The following is a 27,079-nucleotide window of genomic DNA, read 5'->3' on the forward strand; positions in this document are numbered from 1 at the left end:
CCAAGAGGTTAGAGATGAATGCCCTGGCTCACCCCTCAGGATGTGTAGGTTGTAGAAACATCCAGAAGGATTAGGACTGGAGAAGAATGTGACAGAATCTTTACACAGATCCTTAGATTAGTTAATGTAAAAATCTGGGTGCTGTTGGACTAGATTTTTCTTTTACATTCATACGGTACAGAGCTCCATGAAATAAAACATGGAGATGAGAGACCAGCAAGACAGGCCTAGGTGAGGACTTCTGATTCTCCCTGAGCCTAGGTTAGGTGGAGGAGACCTGGCAACCCAAACTTGTTTTGTGAAGGATACAAGAGAGGGAGGGTGAGTAGTTGACAATAGAGAATAATGGGGTTGCCATAGTGAGGAGCAGTGGGACTCCACAGCAGAGGATGTGATGTCCCAGTCTAGGCTGAGCCAAGGAGGAGGCTGAGGGCGGGACCCAGAGGATCCCAGAGTAAAGATGGAGCTAGATCGAGGTGGAGAGATGATCGCCAAACTCCAGACCATACTGAGAACAGGCGGTGCCCAGACACCAAGTGGGTGAGAGCAGTCTTCTCAGAGTCCAGTGAAGGAGACCATAAGGATTTACACAAAGAGTAGCTACCTCCCCGCCATTGTCCAGAGGATACATGGATTGGGTTGGCCAAAACGAAATTTTTGGCCAACCCAATCTGTAGGATGTAGGTTTTTCTGTACGATGTTACAGAGTAACACCTGAATGAACTTGGTGGCCAATCCAGTACTTCCTCTTATATGCCATGCTGCCTTAGGTGGCCAGGGAGAGAAGTAAACTTCAAAGAGAAAGAGTCTTTTTTGGGAATTTTGAACATAAATTTGACTGTTTCTGTGTTAAAAAGAGACTAAGATTATTGAAAGCAAAAGTTTAATCTAAAAGAGATTGATACCTTTAAAAGGCAAATTTATGGTTATTATTCTTATTTTTAGTTTTATTTTGTTTTCCCTATGACTCAAAAGGATGGAGGTTCAGATCACTTATAGAAAACAAAGATTCTCCATTTTTACTCATCTTAATTGTAGTTAGTTTTGGAGCCAGTCTGCATGTGTTTTGGAGGCTATGAATAAACCAAGCCTCTTAAAGTGGAGTGTTTGTGTTAGGAAATAGTGATCCATAGAGTTAGAAAAATATAAATATTTGTCTGGATGTGGGAACACCAATATATTGAAGTTGGATCTGAAAATATATTCAGTATATTTTATATGAAAAAGTGCTCTAATTTCAAAAGTTCCAGATGAACCCCAGAAGAAATGTTGGATGAATTTTTCTTTGGCTCTGACTTTATCTAAGTCATGGCTGTAGTCCATCTGAAATTCTGAGCTAGGACTGTGTGGATTATCATGGGTCATGTGTTGCTTTAGTTACTCCAGCAGTGTGTGTGTGTAACTTTGCCTGTGCCTGTGCGTGCGCGTGTGTGTGTGTGTGTGTGTGTGTGCATAAGTACATATTGTGCATCTTCTATGAAAAGCTGCTACAGACTTTCTTCCATTTTTTGGTCAGAATGAATTCATAAAAACCACATACTGGATCTGAGACTCACAAAGTGGATCATATTTTTCCTACCCAAATGATGTTGTAATTTTGGTTTGAATTTAAGACATGGCCTCAAATAAATCATAGCTGTAATCAACACCACAACTGCAAAGGGAAAAATTCAGTTACTACAAATCTTTAAAATTATATCATAATGTTATAAACTGTGGATAAAATTACTATATAAAATGATTGTAAGTGGGACTCCAATATACAGTAAACTGTATATAATAACTCTACTGACAGCTTTGCTTTATCATATATTTGATCAACTGTAAAATTATGATAACTTAATTTTAATTCATACTTTTACTTGACATTTTGAAACTAGGAAAAGGCTTTAAAGAATAATTTGAATGACCAGGTATTTTAAAATAAAGTAGTCTGAAATTTTAACTTTTATATTTTTTGATAAATCTCAACTGATCTTCAATTTGAAGATCAGTTTTATTTCATCTGAAGTCACCTACTAAAGTAATTCTTTAAGACTTCATTAAGAACTATATTCTAAGTAATTTAGAGAAAATAAAAAAATGGTTTGCATATTGCATTTGTTGTCTATAACTTTCTAACAGTTTGCTATACACTTAACATATTAAAACAGCACAGATCTGTCACCTTAATTTCTTTGGGTCAGGAACCTACACACAGCTCAACTGTGTCTTATACCTCAAAGTTTCTCATGAGGCTGTAATCAAGGTATCAGTCAGGGTTCTGAGGTCTCTTCTGAAACTCAACTCAGGAAGGATCTCCATCCAAGCTCACCCAATTGTTGACAGAAATCAGTTCCTTAAGGGTTGTTGGACTGAGGGCCTCAGTTCCTAACTAGCCATTGACCAGAAGCCATCCCGAGTTCTTGTTATATGGGACTTCAAAAGACAGCAACTTGTTTCATCAAAATGTGCAAGTCAAAAAAGCAACAGAGAGAGTGTGCTAGCAAGATGGAAGCCACAGTTTTCATAACCTAACCGTGGAAGTGATGTCCAGTCAACTTAGCTGCATCTGCTGGTTAGAAGCCGAGATTCCACATTTCACTCATCTTCAATGGGAGAGGATGCTACAAGGGCATAAGCAAGAGACAGTAGGGATCATGGATATCTTAGAGTCATCTGGACACAGACGTGTTCCACATGTTGATCTTTACATATCTGTTTCTCTTGCTCTCTTTCTCATTTACAGTGCTCTTGGAGGGAAAGAGCTCACAGTATGCTGAGTGGAAAAGGGACTAGAACACTGCTTTTTGCATTGCTTATAGAGCTGAGTCATAGGTTGATGATAGTACAATTATAAGCTTGATGTCTTCACGTTATTGAGTGACATTGTTACCGATGACCATAGGGAGATGAACTTCAAGGCAGTATCTTTGCTTTACTAGTCACAATGTTGAGTGAGATGCAAACAGAAGTGTCAGTTCTGCTGTTATTTCAGAAGGACTGAAGATGAGACTCTGGTTAGAAAGGAGGGTGGATCAAAAAAGAAGACGGGTTATAAAATATGGAGCAGTCATCGAGACAAAACTTAATGAAATGTATGTCTAAGAAGTTCAGAGGTGTTTGGGGGAAAGTTTTGATGCACAAAGTTCAATTTAACTATCTTTCTTGTGTGTGTTAAGTTGCTTCAGTCATGTCTGACTCTTTGCAGTCCCATGGAATGTAGCCTCTTAAGCTCCTCTGTCCATCGGATTCTCCAGGCAGGAATATTGGAGTGGATTGCCATGACCACCTCCAGGGGATCTTTCCAACCCAGGGATCAAATCTGTTTCTCTTATGTCTCCTGCATTAGCAAGTGGGTTCTTTACCACTGGAGCCATTTGGGAAGCCCCATCTCTTCCATAGTCTCACAAAATTTCCAGTAAAAAATGTCTATTAGTTAGATATCATTTGAAGAGAGGGTGTGTGTAAGATTCTGAGATTAGTGTCAAGATAAAGGCTGAGCAGCCCTTGCTGACCAGTGTTGTGTAACATAGACTTAACTGGAAGCATAGTGTGAACGGGGTATTGTGTTCTGATTGGGAAAACATGGCCTTTGTTCCAGTCCTGGCTGTGTGACTTGATCCAGCTAAACTCAGACTCAAATGTCAGATCTCATCAGCTGAACATGGCTTACACTGTTTGGCCTATACTTTACATGCTTTCAAAAACTGCCCTATCTCCAGCCAGTACCCTACTTTTTGTACCTTTCTCTCTTATTCCTATATGGTACCTGCCTATAATGCAGGTAAATAGGGGATAAAACAAACCTTTGAGCAGGGATTCTCAGCCTCAGCACCATTGACATCTTGGGCTGGACAATTCTCTGTGGTGAGGAGCTAGGCTGTGCCAACTAAATTTCAATGGTATCTAACACACACCCTCCTTTCAGTTATGACAATGAAAAATATCTTCAGATATTATCCTATGTCTTCCTGTAGTAGAGGAATGGATAAATTACCCAGGGTTGAGAGCTACTACCTTAGAGGTTTGTTGTGTGGAGCAGAATGATGTGTTACATCTCAAAGCACCTAAAAGAGTAATTAAAATGTAATAGGGACTCAATAAATAATGGTTTTCCTCTAACATTTAGCATTGGAGAGTAGTATCTTATATATGGAGTAACTTGACATAAGTTTTCCGAGACACAGAAGGCAAGGGTGTGTGTATGTGTGTGTTACTCACTCAGTTGTGTTAGACTCCTCGTGACCCCATGGACTTTAACCCACCAGGCACTTCTGTCCATAGGATATTCCAGGCAAGAATACTGGAGTGGGTTGCCATGCCCTTTTCCAGGGGATCTGCCTGACCCAGGGATGGAACCCAAATCTCCTGCATTGCAGGTAGATTCTTTACCATCTGAGCCACCAGGCAAGTCCAGAAGGCAAATAACCCTGTATGTAATAATTTATATAGTCACTAATTTGAAAAAGTCATTTGTTACAGATATCTGTGAGTGTGCATAAAAGCTGACCCTCACCTGTAAAGTCAGACCAGTGGAGCTTCAGTTGCAGTCCTCTTCCAATTAATACTATGTGCTCTGGGGACGTCCTTCATACTTCCAAAGGGGCTTTATTTGTAGCACACCTTATAAATAAAATGGAGTATCAATGACATGTATATCATGGTGTTGAATGATTCAGTCATTCATTCATTCAATGTATACCTATTGAGCATCCATTAATATTATGTTTCAGGTGTAGGAAATGTGAGAAATTCTCTGCCACATTGAGAATTCATTAGTGTAGAATCAAGTGATGAACAAATAAATGTAAAGTGTAATAATTCCAGGATGTAATCATCATTCTGAAGATAAAGAAGGAGAACATGGATAAAGAGTAATAGAAGATGCTGTCTTAGATAGAGTAGTCAAGGAAATCCCCTCTTAGAAGGCAATCTTTGAGCAAAGACTTGAACGAAGGGAGAGAAGCACATTATGGTCATATTGGGTGCAAGGGCGCCCCAGGGAGAAGACATAGCAGGTACAGAGTCCTGAATTATAGTCTTAGATAGTTCATGGCACAGGAAGAGGCTTGGATTGCTATATAAGTAAGTATATTACATAATCAGTTCATCACACTTTTAGATATTTATGTAACACACACACACACACACACATATATATATATATATGTATATATATATAATCACCAAATACTATTTTTTTAAGGACTTCCCTGCTGGCTCAGTGGTAAAGCATTCACTTGCAAATGCAGGAGACATGGGTCCAATCCTTGGGTCTGGAAGATCCCCTGGAGAAAGAAAAAGCAACCCCTTCCATTCTTGCCTGGGAAACCCCATGGAGAGAGGAGCCTGGCAGGCTACAGCCCACGGGGCCACAAAGACTCAGACACGACTTAGTGACTAAACAACAACTCTTCTTTTAAGACACTCAGAAATTTATACAATGTAGGAAGTGAGATGAGGTTCTTAGGCAGTGTCATGCGGCATGACGTTATTAAAGAACAGCTCCAGCTATCCAAGGAAATGGATAGGGGCAACTGTCCAAGGAGGCAGCTATCCAAGGAAATGGAACAAGTTGAAAATAATCTTGTAGAATTTAACGCGAGGTGGCAATGTCTTGTGACTTGAAGTGTAAGGGATGAAAACAGCATGTGAATTCCAAGAAAGCAGTGCAGAACGGAAAGAGGATTTACGATGTGCCAGACAGGGTGGCAACATCCCGTGGCATGTGGCTCGCATCTCAGTGATGGGAAAGGTATGTCCTGTGCCTGCCTCTAGCCTGCGGTACACCACAAGGAGGACAGTTGGCAGCCACAGCCACAGCCCATCAGCAGCAGTTTCAGTGTATGACCAGCCACCACGATCTTCTTTACTTATTTTTCCAAAAATGTGATTCTTTTTTTCCTTATCCCAAAGGGCTATACGTAAAACAGAAATAAAGGAAGGTTGAAGGGGAGAAGACAGGAGGCAGTTATGAGACTTAGCATCTTTTTTAGACTAACCATATTGGATTTTGGGCTTCCCTGGTAAAGAAACCGCCTGCAATGCGAGAGATGCAGGAGACTTAGGTTAGATTCCTGGGTTGGGAAGATCCCCTGCAGGAGGAAATGGCAACCCACTCTAATATCCTTGCCTGGAGAATCAGTTGGCAGAGGAGCCTGGCAGGCGCCAGTCCATGGGGTAACAAAAGTGTCGGACGCAATTGAGTGACTGAGCGCATATTGGATTTAGGATCCCAACAAATATAAAAGCATAATAAAATACTTTTTTATGTTTTATTTTTACTTTCTAACATGCATTTAGTTGGTTAAAATTTGCTTCATTGAGAATATTGCATGATGAGTTGAAAATCTCATTATCAACAACACAAAGTTCAGCAGAGTGTAGCTAAGTACAAAGGAAATAAAATGGAAGACCCTTGAAGCAAAAGAAGTCTACTGTATGGAGGATCTAGTGAAGGAAATGTGTTAGTTGCACAGTTGTGTTGACTCTTTGCAACCCCTTGGACTGTATGTAGCCTTTCAGGCTGCTCTGTCCATGGAATTCTCCAGGCAAGAGTAAAGGAAGTGAAGGAAGGGTACTATCAAAACTTGAGACTTAAGCAAAAATAAAGACAGAAACAAGAAAGAGGAAAGGAGGGGTGGTAATGGGAGACTTGTTATATTTGAAATCCAAGAAAAAGGTAAACTAATTCTGAGTTGATTCACTAACCTCATATCAGTTTAGTTTTTTATATTTGTGTTGTGTGTATGAAGTCACCTGGCTGCAGGCAGAATTATCTTTACTAAAGACAAGTGTGTTGTTGTTGTTGTTTAGTTGCTAACTTATGACCGACTCTCTTGCGGCCCCATGGACTGTAGCCCTCCAGGCTCCTCTGTCCATGGGATTTCCCAGGCAGGATTATGGGTATGGGTTTCTATTTCCTTCTCCCAGGGATCTTCCAGACCCCAAGATCAAACCTACATCTCCTGCACTGGCAGGCAGATTCTTTACCAGTGAGCCACCAGGGAAGCCAAAGATAAGCTTAGAGACTGGATGAAGAAGCTGCTAGGAGGACTTCCTTTGTAGTCCAGTGGCAAAGAAATTGCCTTCCAATGTAGGGGACATGGGTTCCATTCCTGGTCCAGGAACTACCGTCCTATATGTTTTGGGGCAACTGGGCCCACAAAGCACAACGAGAGATCCTGAGGCTACAACTAGAGAGGACTGTGTGCCACAGCGAAGACCTAGTATAGCAAAAATATTTTTTTTAATTTTTTTAAAACTTAAAAAACTGCTAGCATTAGGGCTATAAGCAGTTAGTATGTGAATTTACCACACTCTCTCTCAAGGGCTTATTTTGAGTTAGCAAATTATGTAATTAATGCAGGGACACTTATCAGAATGAATTAATATTTGTAGTCTAGATCAAGAATAAAAATACATCTGGTATGGTATAGCATGTAATTATTAGGTTTATGGTCAAAGTTCATTAACAAGCAACAAATTGATACAGTGCTCATAGGAACTTCTCAACATATAGGACCTTATTTATTTAACATAAGGTCCTTTTTATGTTGGAACATAAAAATTATATTAAATAGTGTTCATAATTAGTTTAGAAACAAAATAATAAGTCTAAGCATGATGTATCACCTGCAGTGGCTGAAATCATGCTACTGTAACATAATGGTACCTAATAGGGTAAGTAGTCATTCCGTAACTAAACTATTTTGATGAGAAATGCTTTCTCATTATTGAGAGGGATAAACTGTATGAATGCTTTAGGCAGAGACACACCCCAGGGGAATTAAAATTAAATACACTTTTAAATGGTGGTTAAAATTATGAGCTCTGCAAGATTTTGTATGATTTTCATATTTGAAAAAAAATTACATATTTTACCCATCATCCTACAAAAATTAATAATTTATCTAATCCCAGCCTTTTAGATTAACCAGCCTTCCTTGCTTTGCCCATGTCTATACTGTTAACAGTGTGCTTGAGTTGCCTCATTTATTTTTTAGTCAATATTGCTGTTATTGTCATTTTTAATTTCCAGGCCTAATTTTTATTTTATTAAAAATTTATTTTTAATTTTTTGGCTGCACTGAGCAGCATGCGGGATGTTAGTTCCCCAGGGATATAACCCACACCCCCTGTAGTGGAAACAGAGTCCTAACCACTGGACCACCAGGGAAGTCCCTGACTCATTTCTATTTCCAGTTCTATTCCTGAACATCTCTAGTTAGCTCTGCCGATCTGTTAAAGGCCTCCCCCGGCATGCGTGAATGTGTGTGTGCTCAGTCATGTCTGACTCTTTGCGGCTTCACGGACTATAACCTGCTAGGCTCCTCTGGCATGGGATTCTCCCGGCAAAAATACTGGAGTAGGTTGCCATTTCCTCCTCCAGAGGATCTTCCCGACACAGGGATTGAACCTACTTCTCTTGCATTTCCTGCATTGGCAGGCAGATTCTTTACCACTAGCACCACCCCCTACCCTTCAAATCTGATTGTTGATGGTCCTCCTCAGACACTGTGTCTATATTTCTGTGTTGATCACAAGGTGTCCTTACTTCTCTTAGAGCCGTGACCAAGCTTTCAGGCATACCAGACCAGTCCGCTTATCTAACCCTGCCTGACATTAGTCCACATGCCTGGAATTTCAGTCATTTTTAAAATAAAGAGACTTGTTTGCAACCTCTATCTGCCAACCCTTTGCTGCTGCTCCTGCTGCTGCTGCTAAGTCGCTTCAGTCGTGTCCAACTCTATGCAACCCCATAGACGGCAGCCCACCAGGCTCCCCCGTCCCTGGGATTCTCCAGGCAAGAACACTGGAGTGGGTTGCCATTTCCGTCTCCAATCCATGAAAGTGAAAAGTGAAAGTGAAGTTGCTCAGTCGTGTCCAACTCTTAGCGTCCCCATGGACTGCAGCCTACCAGGCTCCTCCATCCATGGGATTTTCCAGGCAAGAGTACTGGAGTGGGGTGCCATTGCCCTTTAGAGGGTGACAAAAATTTCAGGAAAAAGTCAGGGTTTTTTTTTGTTGTTTTTTTTTTGTGAATACAATATAATATCTTGAATTTGTGACAGGTGAAAACCGAGGAAAATATAGATGTACTCTGATGCACAAATCAGACTTTGAATAGCATTTGGGTTTAAATCTGTTAGAAACACTAGTATTTTCTTCCAGACTAAAAGGAGAAAACCACTCCCAGATGTCTTAATTTTTCTGACTAACAGAGAAGCTTTCACAATTTATGTAATGATAGGTTCAATTAACACAAGTCTTGTGATTCATTTGCAATCTAAGTGAACAAGTTTCAGCCCAGAAATTTTTACAAATGTTTGTGGTTATTGTGTATTTGGCTGTTGATGGTCAAAGAAATTAAACAGGAACTGATAGTTAACAAAAAATATCTCAGGAAGTTTCTTGCACTTTTCAGTTAACAATAGAAGATAAAAAAGATATGTAATTTTGAATTTACACAAACATTTTCACTAACTTAACCCTGGCCAAGTCACTTTGTTTATTGATCTCATGTAATCAAGTAAAATAAACATTCTGTAACTTACTCTTTTATTAAAATGGGAAAATTCATTACACCTTTTAAATTCCATGACATTTTTTTAATGAGATACTAACATAATTATTTTTAAAGTTGTGTGCATTCTCAGTCGCTCAGTTATGTCCAACTCTTTGCGATCCCATGGCATGTAGCCTGCCAGGCTCCTCTGTCCATGGAATTTCCCAGGCAAGAATACTGGAGTGGGTTGCCATTTCCTCCTCCAGGGGAATCTTCCCCACCCAGGGATCCTCCCCACCCAGGGATCAAACACACATCTCCTACATTTAGCAGGCAGGTTCTTTACTACTGAGCCACCTGGGAAGCCCCCTTTTAAACTTAGATTATTCTAATAAAAGTTGCAGCATATAATTTCTTATATCTGCCATTTTGTTCTTATTAATTATGAATTTGGGTAAGCTGTACTGCTCCGATATCCTGAGAAAGAATCCTGAACTCATACTGGAACATGCATGTAGAAACACAGAACCAATAGAAGCATGGCCTCAACATCCTTCTTCCACTTTTCAACCAGAATTTGTCCCAGAAAAGTGAATTATGTTTTGCTCTTAATTCTTTCTTTCCTTTTAAGGAAATAGTGTAGCCGTCTATACTATAACAAAAAAAGTATTCGTAAATATTTCATTAAAACATGTCTAATTTCTTATATGTTTTCTTAACATTTGTTTTATTTTTAATAATTCACTCAGAATATATAACATCTGTTTGAAATATTTGACCAAATCAACTCTATCGATGTAAATCAACATACCAGGGGAAACTGCCATATAATTCTTGTGTATCCCATCACTGAATCACTGTGAAGAGACTTATGTTTGGAAAGTTTTTAATTTTTGTTCTAAAGTTCCTAGAAACAGATGTGAAAATTCACTCATATCCCACATTGTCTAGTTCAAGCAGCTGTAAATTATTTCATGGATTACATGTGAATGAAATGAAAGTCCTAGGATTATTTCATCTAGGCAGCTGTTACTTCCTTAAATTAAATGAAAACAATTCTTTGCTTGATTAATTCTTGGTTATTTGGATTGCAAGAAGATAAAGTGTGCGTGTCTTTAGTCATAAATTAGTTCATTTTTCTCGATAGTCACCCTGTGATTCAAAAGATGCATGGAAAGTTATGTGTAAGTGCTAAGTCTCTTCAGTCGTGTCCGACTCTTTTCAACTCTGTAAACTGTGGCGCTCCAGGCTCCTCTGTCCATGAGATTCTCAAAGCAAGAATACGGGACTGGGTTGCCATGCCCTCTTGCAGGTAATCTTCCCGACCTAGGGAGCTATCACTTGGGATCGAACCTGCATTGGCAGGCGGGTTCTTTACCACTAGCACCACCTGGCTATCTTTAAAAACAAATGACTGCTTTTGAGCTTTCTAACGTGAAAAACAATAAGTATGGTTGTTGTTCTGCCGCTAAGTCGTATCAGACTCTGTGATCCCATGGACTGCAGCACGTCAGGCTCCCCTGTCCTCCACTCTCTCCCAGAATTTGCTCAAATTCATGTCCATTGAGTTGGTGATGTTATCTAACCATCTCATCCTCTGCCACCGCCTTCTCCTTTTACCTTCTTTTAAAATCTAACGTTGATATCATGCACACATTTCACTTGTAAGGAAAGTTAGACATAAGAAGTATCACTGCTTGATTTCAACTTGCTGTGTTGATAATTCTATCAAGTTTCTCAGCCATATGGTCTGTAGCTTCTTTCCACACTCCATAGCTCCAGACTTGCCCTTCTAACTGCCTACCAAACATCCATACAGATGTCTTGACGATAACTCCATCTCAGCAAGTGTGAAACCAAAGATACGATCTCTTCCTATATTCCCTAAAAGTGGTAATATGGAGAAACCTGCAAGGATGTGTAATCATTCACTACAATCTCTCAAATCTTTCTCTGAAATTACCTTGTGATACATTTCTCTCTCTTGCTACTTCTTTGCCCCGGGCCCTCAGCAGCTAATACACACACCATGAAGGATGTAGGCTTCTTCCTGCCTCGTCTCCTTATTTCCAGTTTTCACTTTGCCACATGGCTGTGGGCAAGTGCAACAGATGTATTCCTTCAAAATCCAATTTTCCAAAAGCCAATTCCACATAAGGATCAATTTGTCAAATAGTCAATTAACCAAGTTTGTCGAATTATACAAAAATCTTCTCTTGAGACTGGTGCTTTGAGTGATGTCTCAGGGGTGCTCAGGACTGTCATTTGCAGAAAAAAGAAAAAAAGTCTAGTAGTCAGTAAATATCAGTGAATGCTCACCCTGTACTAGACACACTTTTAAGAAAGTGAGCTTATAGTAAAGAAGAAAGACTTAATTCCTATCTTGAGTTATCAGGAAAGCAATTTTATAAATTTAGGAAATTGTTTGTTTCAGGAAATACAGCCACAATTATCTCTATAAAACATAGATTTGATGAATCTGTCTCGTTTCATCGTCTGAGACTGACCTCTTTTTCAGTATTACCTTCTCCTGTCCCTGTGCATCTCAGGTTATGGTCATATGGCTGCATAACTTTCCCTAAAGGACGATGTCCCTTCAAATTTCTGCTTTTTCATGTTCTTATACCCCTCTGAAGACTCCTTTACCACCTGGTCTGGCTTGTATACTTTTACTCACCTGATTATTCAACTTCCTAATAATTCCTTTATCTTTCAGCTTTCAGTTAGAAAGCTGAAGCTAATCTACATGATTAAAATGAAATAATGCCAAGTGCTGATGGATAATTACTGGCAGTTTGTGGATTTGTTTTTATCTTCAGTTAGTTGATTTTTCATGTGTTTTCCATAAATATAAATATAAAACATTTATTTTTTTTTCTGAGATAGAGCTGATCACATTACATTATTAGTTATCTAATTTCTTAAGTAGACATTAACAGTCACTACATAGTTTGATTTCAGAGTATCAAAATAAAACAAGTATTTTTAAAAAATTCTCATCAGGTTATTTTCACATAATCTTTCTTTATTACTGTTACCTTAAGAATTGTAAGATTCCTTGATGAAAAAAGTATTACTGGTTGCTTCAAAGAAATTTCTAGTTGGCTAAAGTCTCTCCTCCATATACTGACTTTGGGAACTCTAATATCTCTTCTGAAGGACAAACCTTTAGATATTTAAAGGTTGCCATTTATGGAAACATGCATTTAGCTTGGGGAGCATATTTGGTTTTCTCTGCTTGGTTCTCAGTTGGGCAAAAAGCTGTAATCTGGCCTCTATTAACCAAGTCCTGAATGTTTGAGGCCAACTGCTTCAGAGCTTGTGATTTGGCTTCACTGATTGTTTCCACCAGGGGTGGTGGGTCAGTGTTCTGAGGTCGTATATGATCTTTCATTGTCTTTTTCTGTGTTCATTCTCTCAGTCCCCTCTTTTAGTCATTCTCTCCCTTGCAAGAAGTTGGCCAAAAGCCAAGACTCAAGATCCAGGTCTTTACTGCTTCATGATGTTCCCTTGTTTCCATAGTCAATCTTTTCAATATTGTATTATCACGGTGAGCATCTCATGAGAGAGTGGCTGCATAAAAACATCTCGGACTCTGGATAGAATTCAGTGACAGAGATTGTCCGTCTCTATTCTTGCCTCTTGCCAAGGAATTGAGACTGATCTATAATCCGTGTAGAGTGTGTGTGTGTGTGTATTAACTGCTCAGTTGAGTCTGACTCTTTGCAATTCCATGGTCTGTAGCCCACCAGGCTTCTCTGTCCATGGGATTCTCCAGGCAAGAACAGTGGAGTGGATTGCCATTCTCTTCTCCAGAGAATCTTCCTGACCCAGGAATCAAACCTGGGTCTCCCAAATTGCAGGCATATTCTTTACTGACTGAGCTATTTATAACGTCCGCCGGAATTAAAATGATCTGTGTCGTATAACCTTTTGTTTATGTGATCCCTGTTTTTGGAAGCACTGCTTTGATTGTTTGTGTAAACAATGAATCAGTAATTCCCCCAGGTAAAGTGCCTGAATAATCAAGGGGAACTTTGTTTTGGAGCTCCCATCTGAATTATAATTTCCTGGTTTGATGATTTATAGAATTAAATATCTGTGCACAGAAAAGTTTTGGAATACTGTTGCTGAAGTGCACGATCTACTGGTTTGAGACAAGTAAAACTAGCCTTCCTGGTTACAGAGGAAGCAGTATCTGATAGGAAAACATGGCTATCCAGGAAAAAAGAAGTTATTCCTGGCATAAAATTGAAACCAAGACCTTGCATTAGCTCCTTTACACATTTGTATCTCCATTAGCCTATTCCACATAGTAAGTAATTGCCTCGGCCTTTTCAGATCAGTTCAGTCACTCAGTTGTGTCCGACTCTTTGCAACCCCATAAACTGCAGCACACCAGGCCTCTCTGTCCATCAGACTTTGTTTACTCAAAGTCATGTCCATTGAGTCGGTGATGCCATCTAACCATCTCATCCTCTGTCGTCCTCTTCTCCTCCCGCCTTCAATCTTTCCCAGCATCAGGGTCTTTTCTAATGAGTCAGTTCTTTGTATCAGGTGGCCAAAGTATTGCAGTTTCAGCTTCAGCATCAGTCCTTCCAATGAATATTCAGGACTGATCTTTAGGATGGACTAGTTGGATCTCCTTGCAGTCCAGAGACTCTCAAGAGTCTTCTCCAACACCACAGTTCAAAAGCATTAATTCTTCGGTGCTCAGCTTTCTTTATAGTCTGACTCTCACATCCGTACATGACTGCTGGAAAAACTATAGCCTTGACTAGATGGACCTTTGTTGGCAAAGTAATGTCTCTGCTTTTTAATATGCTGTCTAGGTTGGTCATAACTTTTCTTCCAAGGCTTGTGCTTTTAGGAAATTCTAAATTCAAATTTAGGATTACCTAAGCTCTACCCACTAGACTGTGATAATTTGTTCTCTTTCTATAAGAGAGCAACATAAACAGTCATGAGCTGATTTGTTTTGGGCCATTTGTCCACATAGGTTCAAGTGAAATGCCATTGACTGTAATTCTCTTTTATCTCATTTGTTGAGACTGGAATTATCCCTGGTTTGTATCACAGGCATCTGGTGAGGAATAGCATATCCAGCAATCAGTAAGCTTGAAGGCTGCTGTTCAGGAAATCTGAGATTGGTATAAGAATGATTATGCTCTAACAATTTTAGTATGAAGGGAATAAAAGAAGAAGGGCCATTAGGGGTGAGTGATGACCAGGAATTTATAGAAATTACAAGAAGATTGATTTTAGGTAAGCAGATGGAAAACAAAATAGTAATTAAACAAAGGTTTTGATGCAATATCTTGTGCAGAAGCTGTCCATGATCTGAGGTCATCAGGTTGTTCTGAGAGCTTTGGGTCATTGGTCTATATACTTTGAAAATCAGCTGTTTCAGGAGAATCTCTGAGAATCTTCATTTTGAGGTCCCCTATTAGAGAAGGCTTCCAATTTTGGGTTCTAAATTGTTTCTTTAGTCATAAAACGTTAGCCCAGGAATTTGCTTCAGGGAGCTTAACTTCTGTATTTGTTGTTAACAGTATTTGATAGAATCCCTTCCAGTGAGGTTCAAGAGCAACTTTTCTCTGATGTCTCTCTGACAGATGAAATCTTATAGTTGAATGTCATGAAGAGGTTGTTTAAGATGTTTAAATGCAACTTTAACCTGTTTGTGATAGAACTGGGCTTAGTACATGAGTCTCTTGCAACACTTTGCAATGTCTACATGCATCAGGGCAAAGTATCATAGGTAAGATACTGAAGCCCTTGGGCCTTCCAGTTACCAGTTCACAGGGAAATAAACCATGTGTCCAGACTGGGTGGGAGCTTCCCAGCTGGCCCTAGTGGTAAAGAATCTGCCTGCCAATGTAGGAGATGCAAGAGACTCGGACTCAATCCCTGAATCAGGAAGGTCTCCTGGAGTAGGAAGTGGCAAGCCACTCCAGTATTCTTGCCTGGAAAATCCCATGGACAGAGGAGCTTAGCAGGCTACAGTCCATGGGGTCACAAAGAGTAGGGCATGACATGACTGAACACTCTAGGGAGTGAACCATATTGGCCTAAGGGTGGGTGGGAGTTTCTTTGACCAAGGGAGCTCAAGGGTTTCTGAAAGTTTGTTAATTTTATTTCCAGATGTCATTGGTTCTTTTCACCATTTAGAAGTTTGTAGATGATAAGTGCAGTATGGTTTCTGAGTAAAGGTTAATACCTTACTGAGGTTTTTCTTTTTAAGTAATATTTCTTGTGAAGTGTATACCTTGGTCACTTGATTGTTGCTATTGTTCAGTCACCCAGTCATGCCCAACTCTTTGTGACCTCATGGACTGTAGCATGCTCTGCCTGTCTGTCCCTCACCATCTTCCAAAGTTTGCCCAAGTTCATGTCCATTGCATCGGCGATGCCATCCAGCCCTCTCATCCACTGATGCCCTCTTCTCCTTCTGCCATCAGTCTTACCCAGCACATTAGGGAATTTTTCAGTGAGTCAGCTGTTCACATCAGATGACCAAAATACAGAGCTTCAACTTCAGCATCAGTCCTTCCAACAAGTATTCAGGGTTGATTTCCCTTAAGGTTGACTGGTTTGATCTCCTTGCTGTCCAAGGGAATTTCTGGAGTCTTATCCAGCACCATAGTTCTAACGCATCAATTATTTGGCTCTCTGCCTTCTTTACAGTCCAGCTCTCACAATCATCACTTGATATAAAAGTTTATATTCACAATATTAGAAATACAAAATAGACCAGCTCTTTAGCAACTGTAAAGATTATAGCTTTTTGGCAAAGAGATGTTTAAACTTATCCTGAAATTATATAGACATTTAATAACTAAAGTGTATTCAGATCTCATGGAAAGTAGAAGGTACATAATATAACATTATGAGGTTTTTTTTTTTTTTAGTTTTCTGAATGTTGAGTTTTTTTTTTTTATAATTTTATTTTATTTTTAAACTTTACATAATTGTATTAGTTTTGCCAAATATCAAAATGAATCCGCCACAGGTATACATGTATTCAAGGGCTTTGAAGCTTTGGTCCTTGACCATTTCCCACATTTACAGTTTTTTCTAGAATTATGCTGTTGACAAATCCACATGACTTAAAAAATTACCTTAGCCGTCTTTTAAAAGTTTCCCCAGCCATGTTGATTTATGATAGTAACCAGTTTGTCTGTACCATGATGAGTTGTTTCATGGAGAAATTTAGCAAATGTCCACTTGAAACCACCTAGTGCCTCCAGCTATCTGCGTTGGGAGGACCAGAGATGATCTGAGTGAAGTTTAGAGGCTAAATATTGATATTTTATAATGGTTACTTTGAATTTCTTTAAGAATTCGCCCTTTAAGAGTTTTAATAGGATCCAAACCTTGGTTAAGGCTACTTGTTTGGGACTTCCTCGGTGGTCCAATGGCTAAGACTCTGCAGTCCCAATGCGGGGGACTCAGGTTCAATCTCTGATTCAGGTACCTAGAGCGCACATACCGCAACTAAGAGTTCAGAAGCCACAAAAAAAAAAAAAAAAAAGGATTCCTCATGCCACAACTGAGACCCAGTGCAGCCAAATAAATTAATTAATAATTAGTTTTAAGATGAGAAAAAGGAGAAAAGACTGCTTATATAGCAAAATGATCTGCTGGAGTATTTCTTTTAGCTTCCATGTCATTTCTTTTTTCATAAGCCTCAACTTTTACAGCAGCTACCTCAGTATGAACTAGGAGTCCACCTAAAAGTATGTTAAATATGTTGTCCATTTTTGATGGAGGTTCCAGCAGAACTGACTCTTGGCTTCCAAAGCAACCCAAAGTAATAGTTTTTTGGTTTGTTTGTTTTTAAATCATGCCCAATATGTATCTGTGTTAGTCCCTCAGTCATGTCCAGCTCTTTGCAACCTGCCAGGCTCATTTGTCTGTGGAATTCTCCAGGCAAGAAAACTGGAGTGGGTAGCCATTCCCTTCTCCAAGGGATCTTCCTGACCTAGGGATTGAACCTGGATCTCTTGCATTGCAGGCGGATTCTTTACCATCTGAGCCACCACTGTGGTCTTTGACCAGTTGACAAGGTCAAGGAAGTGCTATGGTTTTGCCCTTGGGGCTGATTTTTCCCTCAGGTGGAGGACTGTATTATAAAGGCAAGCTTCAGTGGGTGTTAGCATGTTCTACTCCAGGTTCAAGTTTTGAGATATGATTTGTCAACAAATAATATTAGGTCAGAGTTTTAAAAACACTGAATGAGGTATAACAAGTTCCTAAGTGAGCTAAGAAAATGTGAAGTTTCCCTTCCCTTGGTAGGGACAAGAAGGTGGACAGGCACAGTGTCTCAATGATGAATAGTAGCTTGAGGGGGAAAAAACTAACAGAATCTCATCAGGGGCTGATCGCCTAACTAAAAAATGTTGTGTGTTCTCAGGCAGTAGTAAAATCTGTGCCACATGAGGAACCATGAGAAGAAGAGTGGCACTTATGACTAGTTTAGCAGAAGCACTGAGTTTTGAAGCAGTGCTTATTGCCCTACAACGAGGGGACTATGCCTTTATGACCAGGTCAAGGTGATGAGTTTTTTGACTCCCATGAAGTTATGTTGAAACTCTAAAGACATGGCTAGATTGCTCACATTCAAGTAGACAAAATGTCCACTTAGGTTTGGAGGACATAAACCCAAGACTTCTGAACCAAAGGATTTTAGTTGGAAGTGCCTATAGAGGGAGTCTGTTAACTAACCCTCTTCAAATGACAGAAAGTCTGTTTATGACTTAGGTAGGTGGGTAGGTTTAGTCACTAAGTTGTGTCCAACTCTTGCAACCACATGGACCATGGCCCACCAGACTCCTCTGCCCCTAGGATTTCCCAGGCAAGAATGTTGGAGTGGTTTGCCATTTCCTTCTCCAGAGAATCTTCCTGACCCAGGGAATGAACTGGGGTCTCCTACACTGCAGGCAGACTCTTTACTGACTGAGCCATTTGACACTTGTTTGCAATATTCGGTTGTTAATGAAAGACTTTTATGGACAGAAGGAAGTGGATAGAGGAAGCTATACTAGCAAAAAGCAGATATGTTGTGGTGAAGGCAGTTTCCTTTAGGGGACAGCAGAGGTCTCTCAGACATTAACTCACTGGTGCTGACCAGGTGATTCCTGACTGTTTCAGTTCAGTTCACTTCAGTCATTCAGTCATATCCAACTCTTCGTGACCCCATGAACTGCAGCACGCCAAGCCGCCCTGTCCATCACCAAATCCTGGAGTTTACTCAGATCATGTCCATTGAGTTGGTGATGCCATCCAGCCATCTCATCCTCTGTCGTCCCCTTCTCCTCTTGCCTTCAATCTTTCCCAGCATCAGGGTCTTTTCTAATGAGTCAGCTCTTTGCATGACATGGCCAGAGTATTGGAGTTTCAGCTTCAACATCAGTCCTTCCAATGAACATTCAGGACTGATTTCCTTTAGGATGGACTGGTTGGACTGGTTGAATATGCTATCTAGGTTGTTCATAACTTACCTTCCAAGGAGGAAGCGTCTTTTAATTTCATGGCTGCAGTCACCATCTGCAGTGATTTTGGAGCCCCCCCAAAATAAAGTCAGCCACTGTTTCCACTGTTTCTCCATCTATTTGCCATGAAGTGACGGGACCGGAGCCATGATCTTTGTTTTCTGAATGTTGAGCTTTAAGCCAACCTTTTCACTCTCCTCTTTCACTTTCATCAAGAGGCTCTTTAATTCTTCTTCACTTTCTGCCATAAGGGTAGTGTCATCTGCATATCTGAGGTTATTGATATTTCTCCCAGCATTCTTGATTCCTGCTTGTGCTTCATCCAGCCCAGCATTTCTCATGATGACTCTGCATATAAGTTAAATAAGCAAGGTGACAATATACAGCCTTGAAGTACTCCTTTTCCTATTTGGAACCAGTCTGTTGTTCCGTATCCAGTTCTAACTGTTGCTTCCTGACCTCCATACAGATTTCTCAAGAGGCAGATCAGGTGGTCTGGTATTCCCATCTCTTTCAGGATTGTCCACAGTTTATTGTGATCCACACAGTCAAAGGCTTTGGCATAGTCAATAAAGCAGAAATAGATGTTTTTCTGGGACTCTTACTATTTTGATGATACAGAGAATGTTGGCAATTTGATATCTTGTTCCTCTGCCTTTTCCAAAACCAGCTTGAACATCTGGGAGTTCACGGTTCACGTATTGTTGAAGCTGGCTTGAAGAATTTTGAGCATTACTTTGCTAGCATGTGAGATGAGTGCAATTGTGTGGTAGTTTGAGCATTCTTTGGCATTGCCTTTCTTAGGGATTGGAATGAAAACTGACCTTTTCCAGTCCTGTAGGCACTACTGAGTTTTCCAAATTTGCTGGCATATTGAGTGCAGCACTTTCACAGCATCATCTTTTAGGATTTGAAACAGCTCAACTGGAATTCCATCACCTCCACTAGCTTTGTTCATAGTGATGCTTCCTAAGGCCACTTGACTTCACATTCCAGGATTCTGGCTGTAGGTGAGTGATCATACCATCATGATTATCTGGGTTGTGAAGATCTTTTTTGTACAGTTCTTCTGTGTATTCTTACCGCCTTTTTTTAATATCTTCTGCTTCTGTTAGGTCCATACCATTTCTGTCCTTTATTGAGCCCATCTTTGCATGAAATGTTCCTTGGTATCTCTAATTTTCTTGAAGAGATCTCTAGTCTTTCCCATTCTATTGTTTTTGTCTATTTCTTTGCACTCGTCACTGAGGACGGCTTTCTGCTTTCTCCTTGCTATTCTTTGAAACTCTGCATTCAAATGGGTATATCTTTCCTTCTCTCTTTTGCTTTTCGCTTCTCTTATTTTCACAGCTATTTGTAAGGCCTCCTCAAACAGCCATTTTTCCCTTTTGCATTTCTTTTTCTTGGGGATGGTCTTGATCCCTGTCTCCTGTACAATGTCACGAACCTCCATCCATAGTTCATGAGGCAATCTGTCTATTAGATCTAGTCCCTTAAATCTGTTTCTCACTTCCACTGTATAATTGTTAAGGATTTGATCTAGGTCATACCTGAATGGTCTAGTGGTTTTCCCTACTTTCTTCAATTTAAGTCTGAATTTGGCAATAAGGAGTTCATGATCTGAGCACAGTCAGCTCCTGGTCTTGTTTTTGCTGACTATATAGAGCTTCTCCATCTTTGGCTGCAAAGAATAGAATCAATCTGACTTCGGTGTTGGCCATCTGGTGAGGTCCATGTGTAGAGTCTTGTGTTGTTGGAAGAGGGTGTTTGCTATGTCCAGTGCATTCTCTTGGCAGAACTCCATTAGCCTTTGCCCTGCTTCATTCTGTACTGCAAGGCCAAATTTGCCTGTTACTCCAGGTGTTTCTTGACTTCCTACTTTTGCATTCCAGTCCCCTATAATGAAAAGGACATCTTTTTTGGGTGTTAATTCTAGAAGGTCTTGTAGGTCTTCATAGCACCATTCAGCTTCTTCAGTGTTACTGGTTGGGGCATAGACTTGGATTACCGTGATATTGAATGGTTTGCCTTGGAAATGAAGAAACTCTGACTGTTTAGGATTCCATTTTTGGGAGAGCTTAAACTGTAATTAAATTAAATCTCAGTTTGATAACACCAGACCTAGTGTGAGTAACTTCATTATGGGTATGCTGTCATGTTTTCAACACAATTAACCTAGAAATTCTCTCAGTTGTTTTGTGAAAGTTCAGATGTTTGGATTGTCTACAGCCTTATCAGAAAAGAGTGATTTCCCTTCTTATATAACTTCAGTCATGGATTATGTTTTCGCAAAATTATGACCTATCTTTTGAAACTTTATGTCCCTCTTTTGCTAAGGCTCAGAGCAAGTAAATCGAGTCCTTTCTACAAGGTTCCTTATACTGTGTATAAAGTCGATCATGTACAAATTTGGTTAGATCTAAATTACAAGAGAAATGTAGACCTTTTAAATGTTGATTGAGGGCCTGGATGAAATAGAAGGTTTCAGTGAACACCTCGGGTGTGACTATCCAGGTGTATTCTTGTCCTGCCCAGGTGAAGATAAAAAGGAAAGATTTAGGGTAAAAAAGAGAAGGCATCAGGTATATTCTGATTGGAGTTTGTTGGATGAGGAAGCTCAAGACAGGCAAATTAGAAGTGAATGATCTGATGTAATTGGTTTGGGAGCATATTTGTCTTTCTCTGGATTGTTCTTGTGCTTCCCAGGTGGCTCAGTGCTAAAAGAATCCAACTGCCAATGCAGGAGATGCAGGAAGATTCTTGCTTGTAAAATCCCATGAACAGAGAAACCTGGTGGACTACAGTACATGGGGTCGCAAAGAGCTGAACACAACTGATCAACTGAGCATGCATATGCTTGTGGATTGTTCCTAGTTGGAAGCTGGCAGTCACTGACCAAGTCTTGACCATTTAGGGCCAATTGCTGTAGAGATGATTATTGTTGACTTCTGTGGATGTTTACAGGAAAAGTTGTGGATCCATGTTCTATATGTGGTCTACCCATTCATTATCCAAACAGATTGATCTCTCACCCTTTTCCCTTATAATTTTCTCCAGCTACATCTAGAAATGATTTGAAAGGTAATGAAGTAAGATTTTGCAAAGTGGAAATATAACATTTTTCTTAATCTACTGGCAGGTATCTGAAAACATGGACTTTTCATCTTAATTCCATTAGAGTTAATTTTGTATCTGCAATTGTTTATGTTGTTACAGAGGATCTTGATGATTTAAGAATGGAGGGAGTAACTACCCTGACACCTTCTGGGAGCAAATTTAACCAAGGTCGAGCTACTTACTCTGCTGAACCTCAGGCCAAAGTCACATTGAACATCTGTTCAAGGTGTGCCAGGTAAAACAGATTATAGGTGTATCTATGTATAAACATGATCTTGATTTTTTAAATCTAAGATTTTGATGCAAAGGGTGTACTCCTCTGTGTTAAGAGAATCTTTTCCTCCTGGTTATCTTTTGTGCTGAGTTAACAAGAGAGTTAGTTGTACAGTTTATCCTCATGCCCAATGCCACGCAGACCAACAATGAATCAAAGAGTTTAGATTGTCTTTACTTCACAGTTGGAGACTATTCTAAGACTTTCTGCCTCTGAATTTCATTTGCTGTCTGCCTTTCTGTTCCTTTTCAAAAGAAGATTCAAGGGACTCTAGAAGTTCAAAGCCACTTCTAAGGCACCTGCATAAAGGACCGTTTGCCCAGGTACAGTTTAAGATCGGACCTTACTGGCCTCTTAACCTGTTCCTCATCTTGTTCACCTCCTGGAAAGAATTTAATCAGCTTGATGCTTTTCAGTTTTGGCAGCTGGAAGCAATCTTTGCATATAGTGTATGTGGCCAAAGAAGTAGCTTAAGTTAACTGCCGAGTCAGCTCCCAGTGCTGGTCTAGCAGAAGCTCACCAAATAGCTAGAATTCACTCTTTTGTAGGAACTAAATCTCATTTGCAAAGAGGCTTTTAAGCCTGTTTAAATGATAAAACAAGTCTTCTAACCCTTATGTAAATGGTGCAGATTAGCAAGAACAATGCCCTGGCTGGCCAGTTTTATCTCCTTTGCTTTAAGTCTAGCTGTTCTATTGTACAGTTTGAGAGGGGATTAGTGGCTTGGAAATAGGGAGCAGGGGGAAGTGTAGGAAAATCAAATCAGATTTTTGTAGCTTTTCCTTGCCTTTACCCCTCGGGAAGTTTAATTGTAGTTGTCATGGGCTTAGAAAAATAAAAAGAGATAGAATAAAAATAAATAGAAAAATCAGAGGATATTATTTGACATCATTAAGAGACATGCCACAATAAAATGAAAACACCATGGGAAACATTGCTTCAGACAAGTAATATTTGGGTGGATTGATTTTTTTGATTAGGGGTATGAAGAAAACTACAAATATTTATGTGATGATATTTAGGCATCCTGTGTGTGGAAGAGTCATTTGGCAATTAAAAAGAACTTTATAGTATGTTTGTCCATTTACAGGTTGACTGGGAGGGGTTGGTGCTTGGTTCTTGGTCTTTGGTCCTTCACATTATTTGTAGAAGATTGGGATATGAGGAGTTTTTTTTGGAAAGGAAATCCCATGAAAAATACATGTTTTACTAAAGTACTGAAGGTTTGAATTGGGAAAGGACCAAACCCATTACATAGCCCTAAATTATTCACATTCAGCTTTCCAATGATAAGCTAGATTATAAATTATAAACTACCTGCGTTAAGATGAACTCCTAATCTCTAAGGGCTTCCCTGGTGGCTCACATGGTAAAGAATCTGCCTGCAATACAGGAGACCTGATTGAGAGAGCTGGATAGGGTCCTGTATGCATAGACAGCCAACCAAGTGATCACAGTGAAGGATTCTCAAGGAATAAGAAGTTTCTCTTCTTTTTCTCCGGTGCGCTGAGATAATTCCCATGTAAATGCTGAAGCAGTTGAAAATGTTTTGAGTTCCGCCCCCCCTCTTTTAGAAAGGCCCACATTAAAGTACTCAGGCACTGAAGAAAAAAGAGCCTCATTTTCCTGACATGAAGGAATTTTCTGCCTTAGGCTTCTTACAGACTAGGGAGAAAACTATAGCTCATCATTGGGGACAATAAGACAGTGTAGGGTGGTTGTGTTTTTGTGTTTGTTTGTTTCTCAGAGTTTCATGGTCAAGGAATATTTTTTTTCAGGTAGAACTGGAAGGTTAAAAGCTTAAAGGATGTGTTGTTTTCTTGAAATAGTGCTGTAGCCCCAAGACACCCAAGAGTCATTGAGATTCAAGGGATGGTCAGAGCTTCTGCAAAGAACCCATCAGTGAGCAAGTTAGTGTAAAGAGGTGGAGTGTACTCTTAAAATCGTCATTTTCCTCAATCTCTGTTTCAAATACTGCACTGCTTTTGAGCTACATATGGGGTCACAGTATCTAGAAGGAAGTTTGCATAAGATATGTCCAGAACATTATTACTCTTATCAAATTGAGGGCATACAGCCAAAGGCCACAGAGCCCTTCTTATTCAGAACCTGATTAGAAGACATGATCTGTCCTGAAACTAATACATTGCTCTGGGAACAGTTGATGGATATAATGTATATGCGATCACTGGTAGGACTTCTGATTTTCAAGAGATCAGATACTCAGCCATTAAAAAGAATACATTTGAATCAGTTCTAATGAGGTGGATGAAACTGGAGCCTATTATACAGAGTGAAGTAAGCCAGAAGGAAAAACACCAATACAGTATACTAACGCATATATATGGAATTTAGAAAGATGGTAACGATAACCCTGTATACGAGGCAGCAAAAGAGACACTGATGTATAGAACAGGCTTATGGACTCTGTGGGAGAGGGAGAGGGTGGGAAGATTTGGGAGAATGGCATTGAAACATGTGAAATGTCATGTATGAAACGAGATGCCAGTCCAGGTTCAATGCACGATGCTGGATGCTTGGGGCTGGTGCACGGGGACGACCCAGAGGGATGGTATGGGGAGGGAGGAGGGAGGAGGGTTCAGGATGGGGAACACATGAGAAATAAAGGAATAAAAAATTAAAAAAATAAAATAAAATAAAATAAAATTAAATTAAAAAAAAAAGAAAAAGAGGAGTTCAGCCCACGTTAAGTTGCTCTGTAAAGTTTTATGTGCAACGAAGTGGCTAAACTATCAAGAATGTAAAAAAAATGTATTGATTAGCATGGTCACAAGAAATAAAATTATAACTTTTTTCATAAATATTTCATACATTGTTAGAAAAGTGCAGATGGAAGAAAGCTTATGTTTTCAAGCTGGAAAATTATTCCAGGGTAATGTTATTCCCTTAGCTCTTGGTGACCTTAATCTGATGTGGACATTGCTGCAATTTGTATGGTTTAAACAAACAGATGACATCAGCTGGCAAGTAGAAAAATGCACAGTTAAAAGATGTCTGATCACCAAGATATATTGAGATTCTAACCCAAAATGTCTGTTTTCCCCTCAGATCATAAGGAAAAGAAACCATTACAAAACAATTTTAAGTAAATAAAGAATTTTCTATGTATAATATAATATAGCAGTGTCCTTATAACTGCTAATTTTTTTTTTTTTTTTTGCATTACAAGTTAGATTTTTTGATATATTCATTGAGTGTCTTGGTTTGACTTTTAGAAAATTCTACTCGTACAGCAAAGCCTTGAATGGCATGGGCAAAATAAGTTTAATTTGTTGCCTTGGAGTCACACTGAGTCATATCAACCAAAAAGTAAAATGTCAGTAGGTCAATAATGCACATTGTCTGTAATTATCAGCAAAACTCGTGTGGTTTTAAAAAACAGTGGTTTGGAGAATTGTGAGTTTCAAATTAAATTTCTTTATTAAATACCCTGAATTTTCTTTTTAGGGTAACAGTTAAGATATCAATAGCAAGCAAACAAATGCTGATACCAAGGCAGCAAATTACTATTTCACTGAAGTTTATAAGCCATTTTTCTGGAAAGACCACCCATTAATTCTGTCTACCAACTGCCATTCTGAGGAGTTAAATCTTGTTTTTGTGGACTCCTGCCAGGGCATTCCGGGTGGTAGGGTGCTGTTTGTTTTTGATGGTGCAAGTGTTTGCATTCATTCATGCCTAACATCAATAGAGCACAAAAAAGGAACGGAAAGCCATTTAAAAAGAAATTGGATTATAGAGAACATACAGTGACGCTGGCGCAGAAACCGCAGCCTGAGAACCTTAGGAGAAATTTGTTTCCAGATAGCCTGCTGATTTTTCACTGATTTGCTTCACATCATTGTGCCAAAAATTGTTCACCATTTCTTCTGTACATCGTGACATTACAATAACGAGTTTATTCCTATATTGACTTGATAAAGCAAAAGCCAATGATTGCTGGTGATAGGATGCTGAAGAAAAGATAAATGATTGCTTATAAATATGAGCTATTTCAAACTAACTATTTTAGGATTTACTAGTTAAGAAAGCTGACATCATTAGTGATATGTTATATTCTGTTTCACTTTGCTATGCATTTTTTTTCCCTTTTTCCTCCCAACCTCTTTTATAAGGTTTATTTTCAGTAAGTTCCCACTGGGAAAAAGTGAGCCAAACTGACCTAAAGGAAAATGGATAAGGACAAAAGGGACTACTATCATTGTTTACAGTTACAAAAATTTCCATAAAATTGACTTCCTACACCTAGATTAAAAGGTTTGGTTTGAGTGATGAATATAGTGCATGTTTTAAGTAACAGAAATGGTTCATTTGAACCAAAATGAATTTATGGAAGACTCTCTCTGTGTCAAGTACTGGGATAAACTCTGGAAAGAAAAATTAACACTGCTGATCACTAGGAACTTATATTCTGGCTGGAAACAGACTTGGAAAAAATAAGTGCAACCCAAAATGTCAGACAGTGATAGTTCTCTAGAAAAAATAAAGCATCGTAAAATGGCTCTGTTATGCCAGACATGATTGATTTGGGGGCCTTTAGTGTGGGGAAAGTCCATACCCTTGGAGAGATTGAAATATGACTTCCATGGTTCATTCTGCATGAAGGAAGAAATGAGGCCAACACATATCAGCCAGAAACTGGAGACCACTTTATCTCAGTTTTAAACACTTTAACTTCATAGT

General features: G+C 39.4%; 1 protein-coding gene across 2 annotated transcripts in view; it reads left to right on the forward strand.

The window, feature by feature from the left end:
• Positions 1–27,079, forward strand: part of C14H8orf34 (chromosome 14 C8orf34 homolog) — a 364,536-nt gene that overhangs the window by 198,876 nt on the left and 138,581 nt on the right. For both annotated transcript variants that reach the window (XM_010812074.4, NM_001199131.1), the window contains exon 8: positions 22,201–22,336. In XM_010812074.4, the coding sequence (XP_010810376.1) occupies positions 22,201–22,336 (136 nt within the window). The remainder of the gene's footprint in view (positions 1–22,200; positions 22,337–27,079) is intronic.

This window comes from Bos taurus, chromosome 14 (assembly GCF_002263795.3).
Source record: "Bos taurus isolate L1 Dominette 01449 registration number 42190680 breed Hereford chromosome 14, ARS-UCD2.0, whole genome shotgun sequence".
NCBI classification, from domain to species: Eukaryota; Metazoa; Chordata; class Mammalia; order Artiodactyla; family Bovidae; genus Bos; species Bos taurus.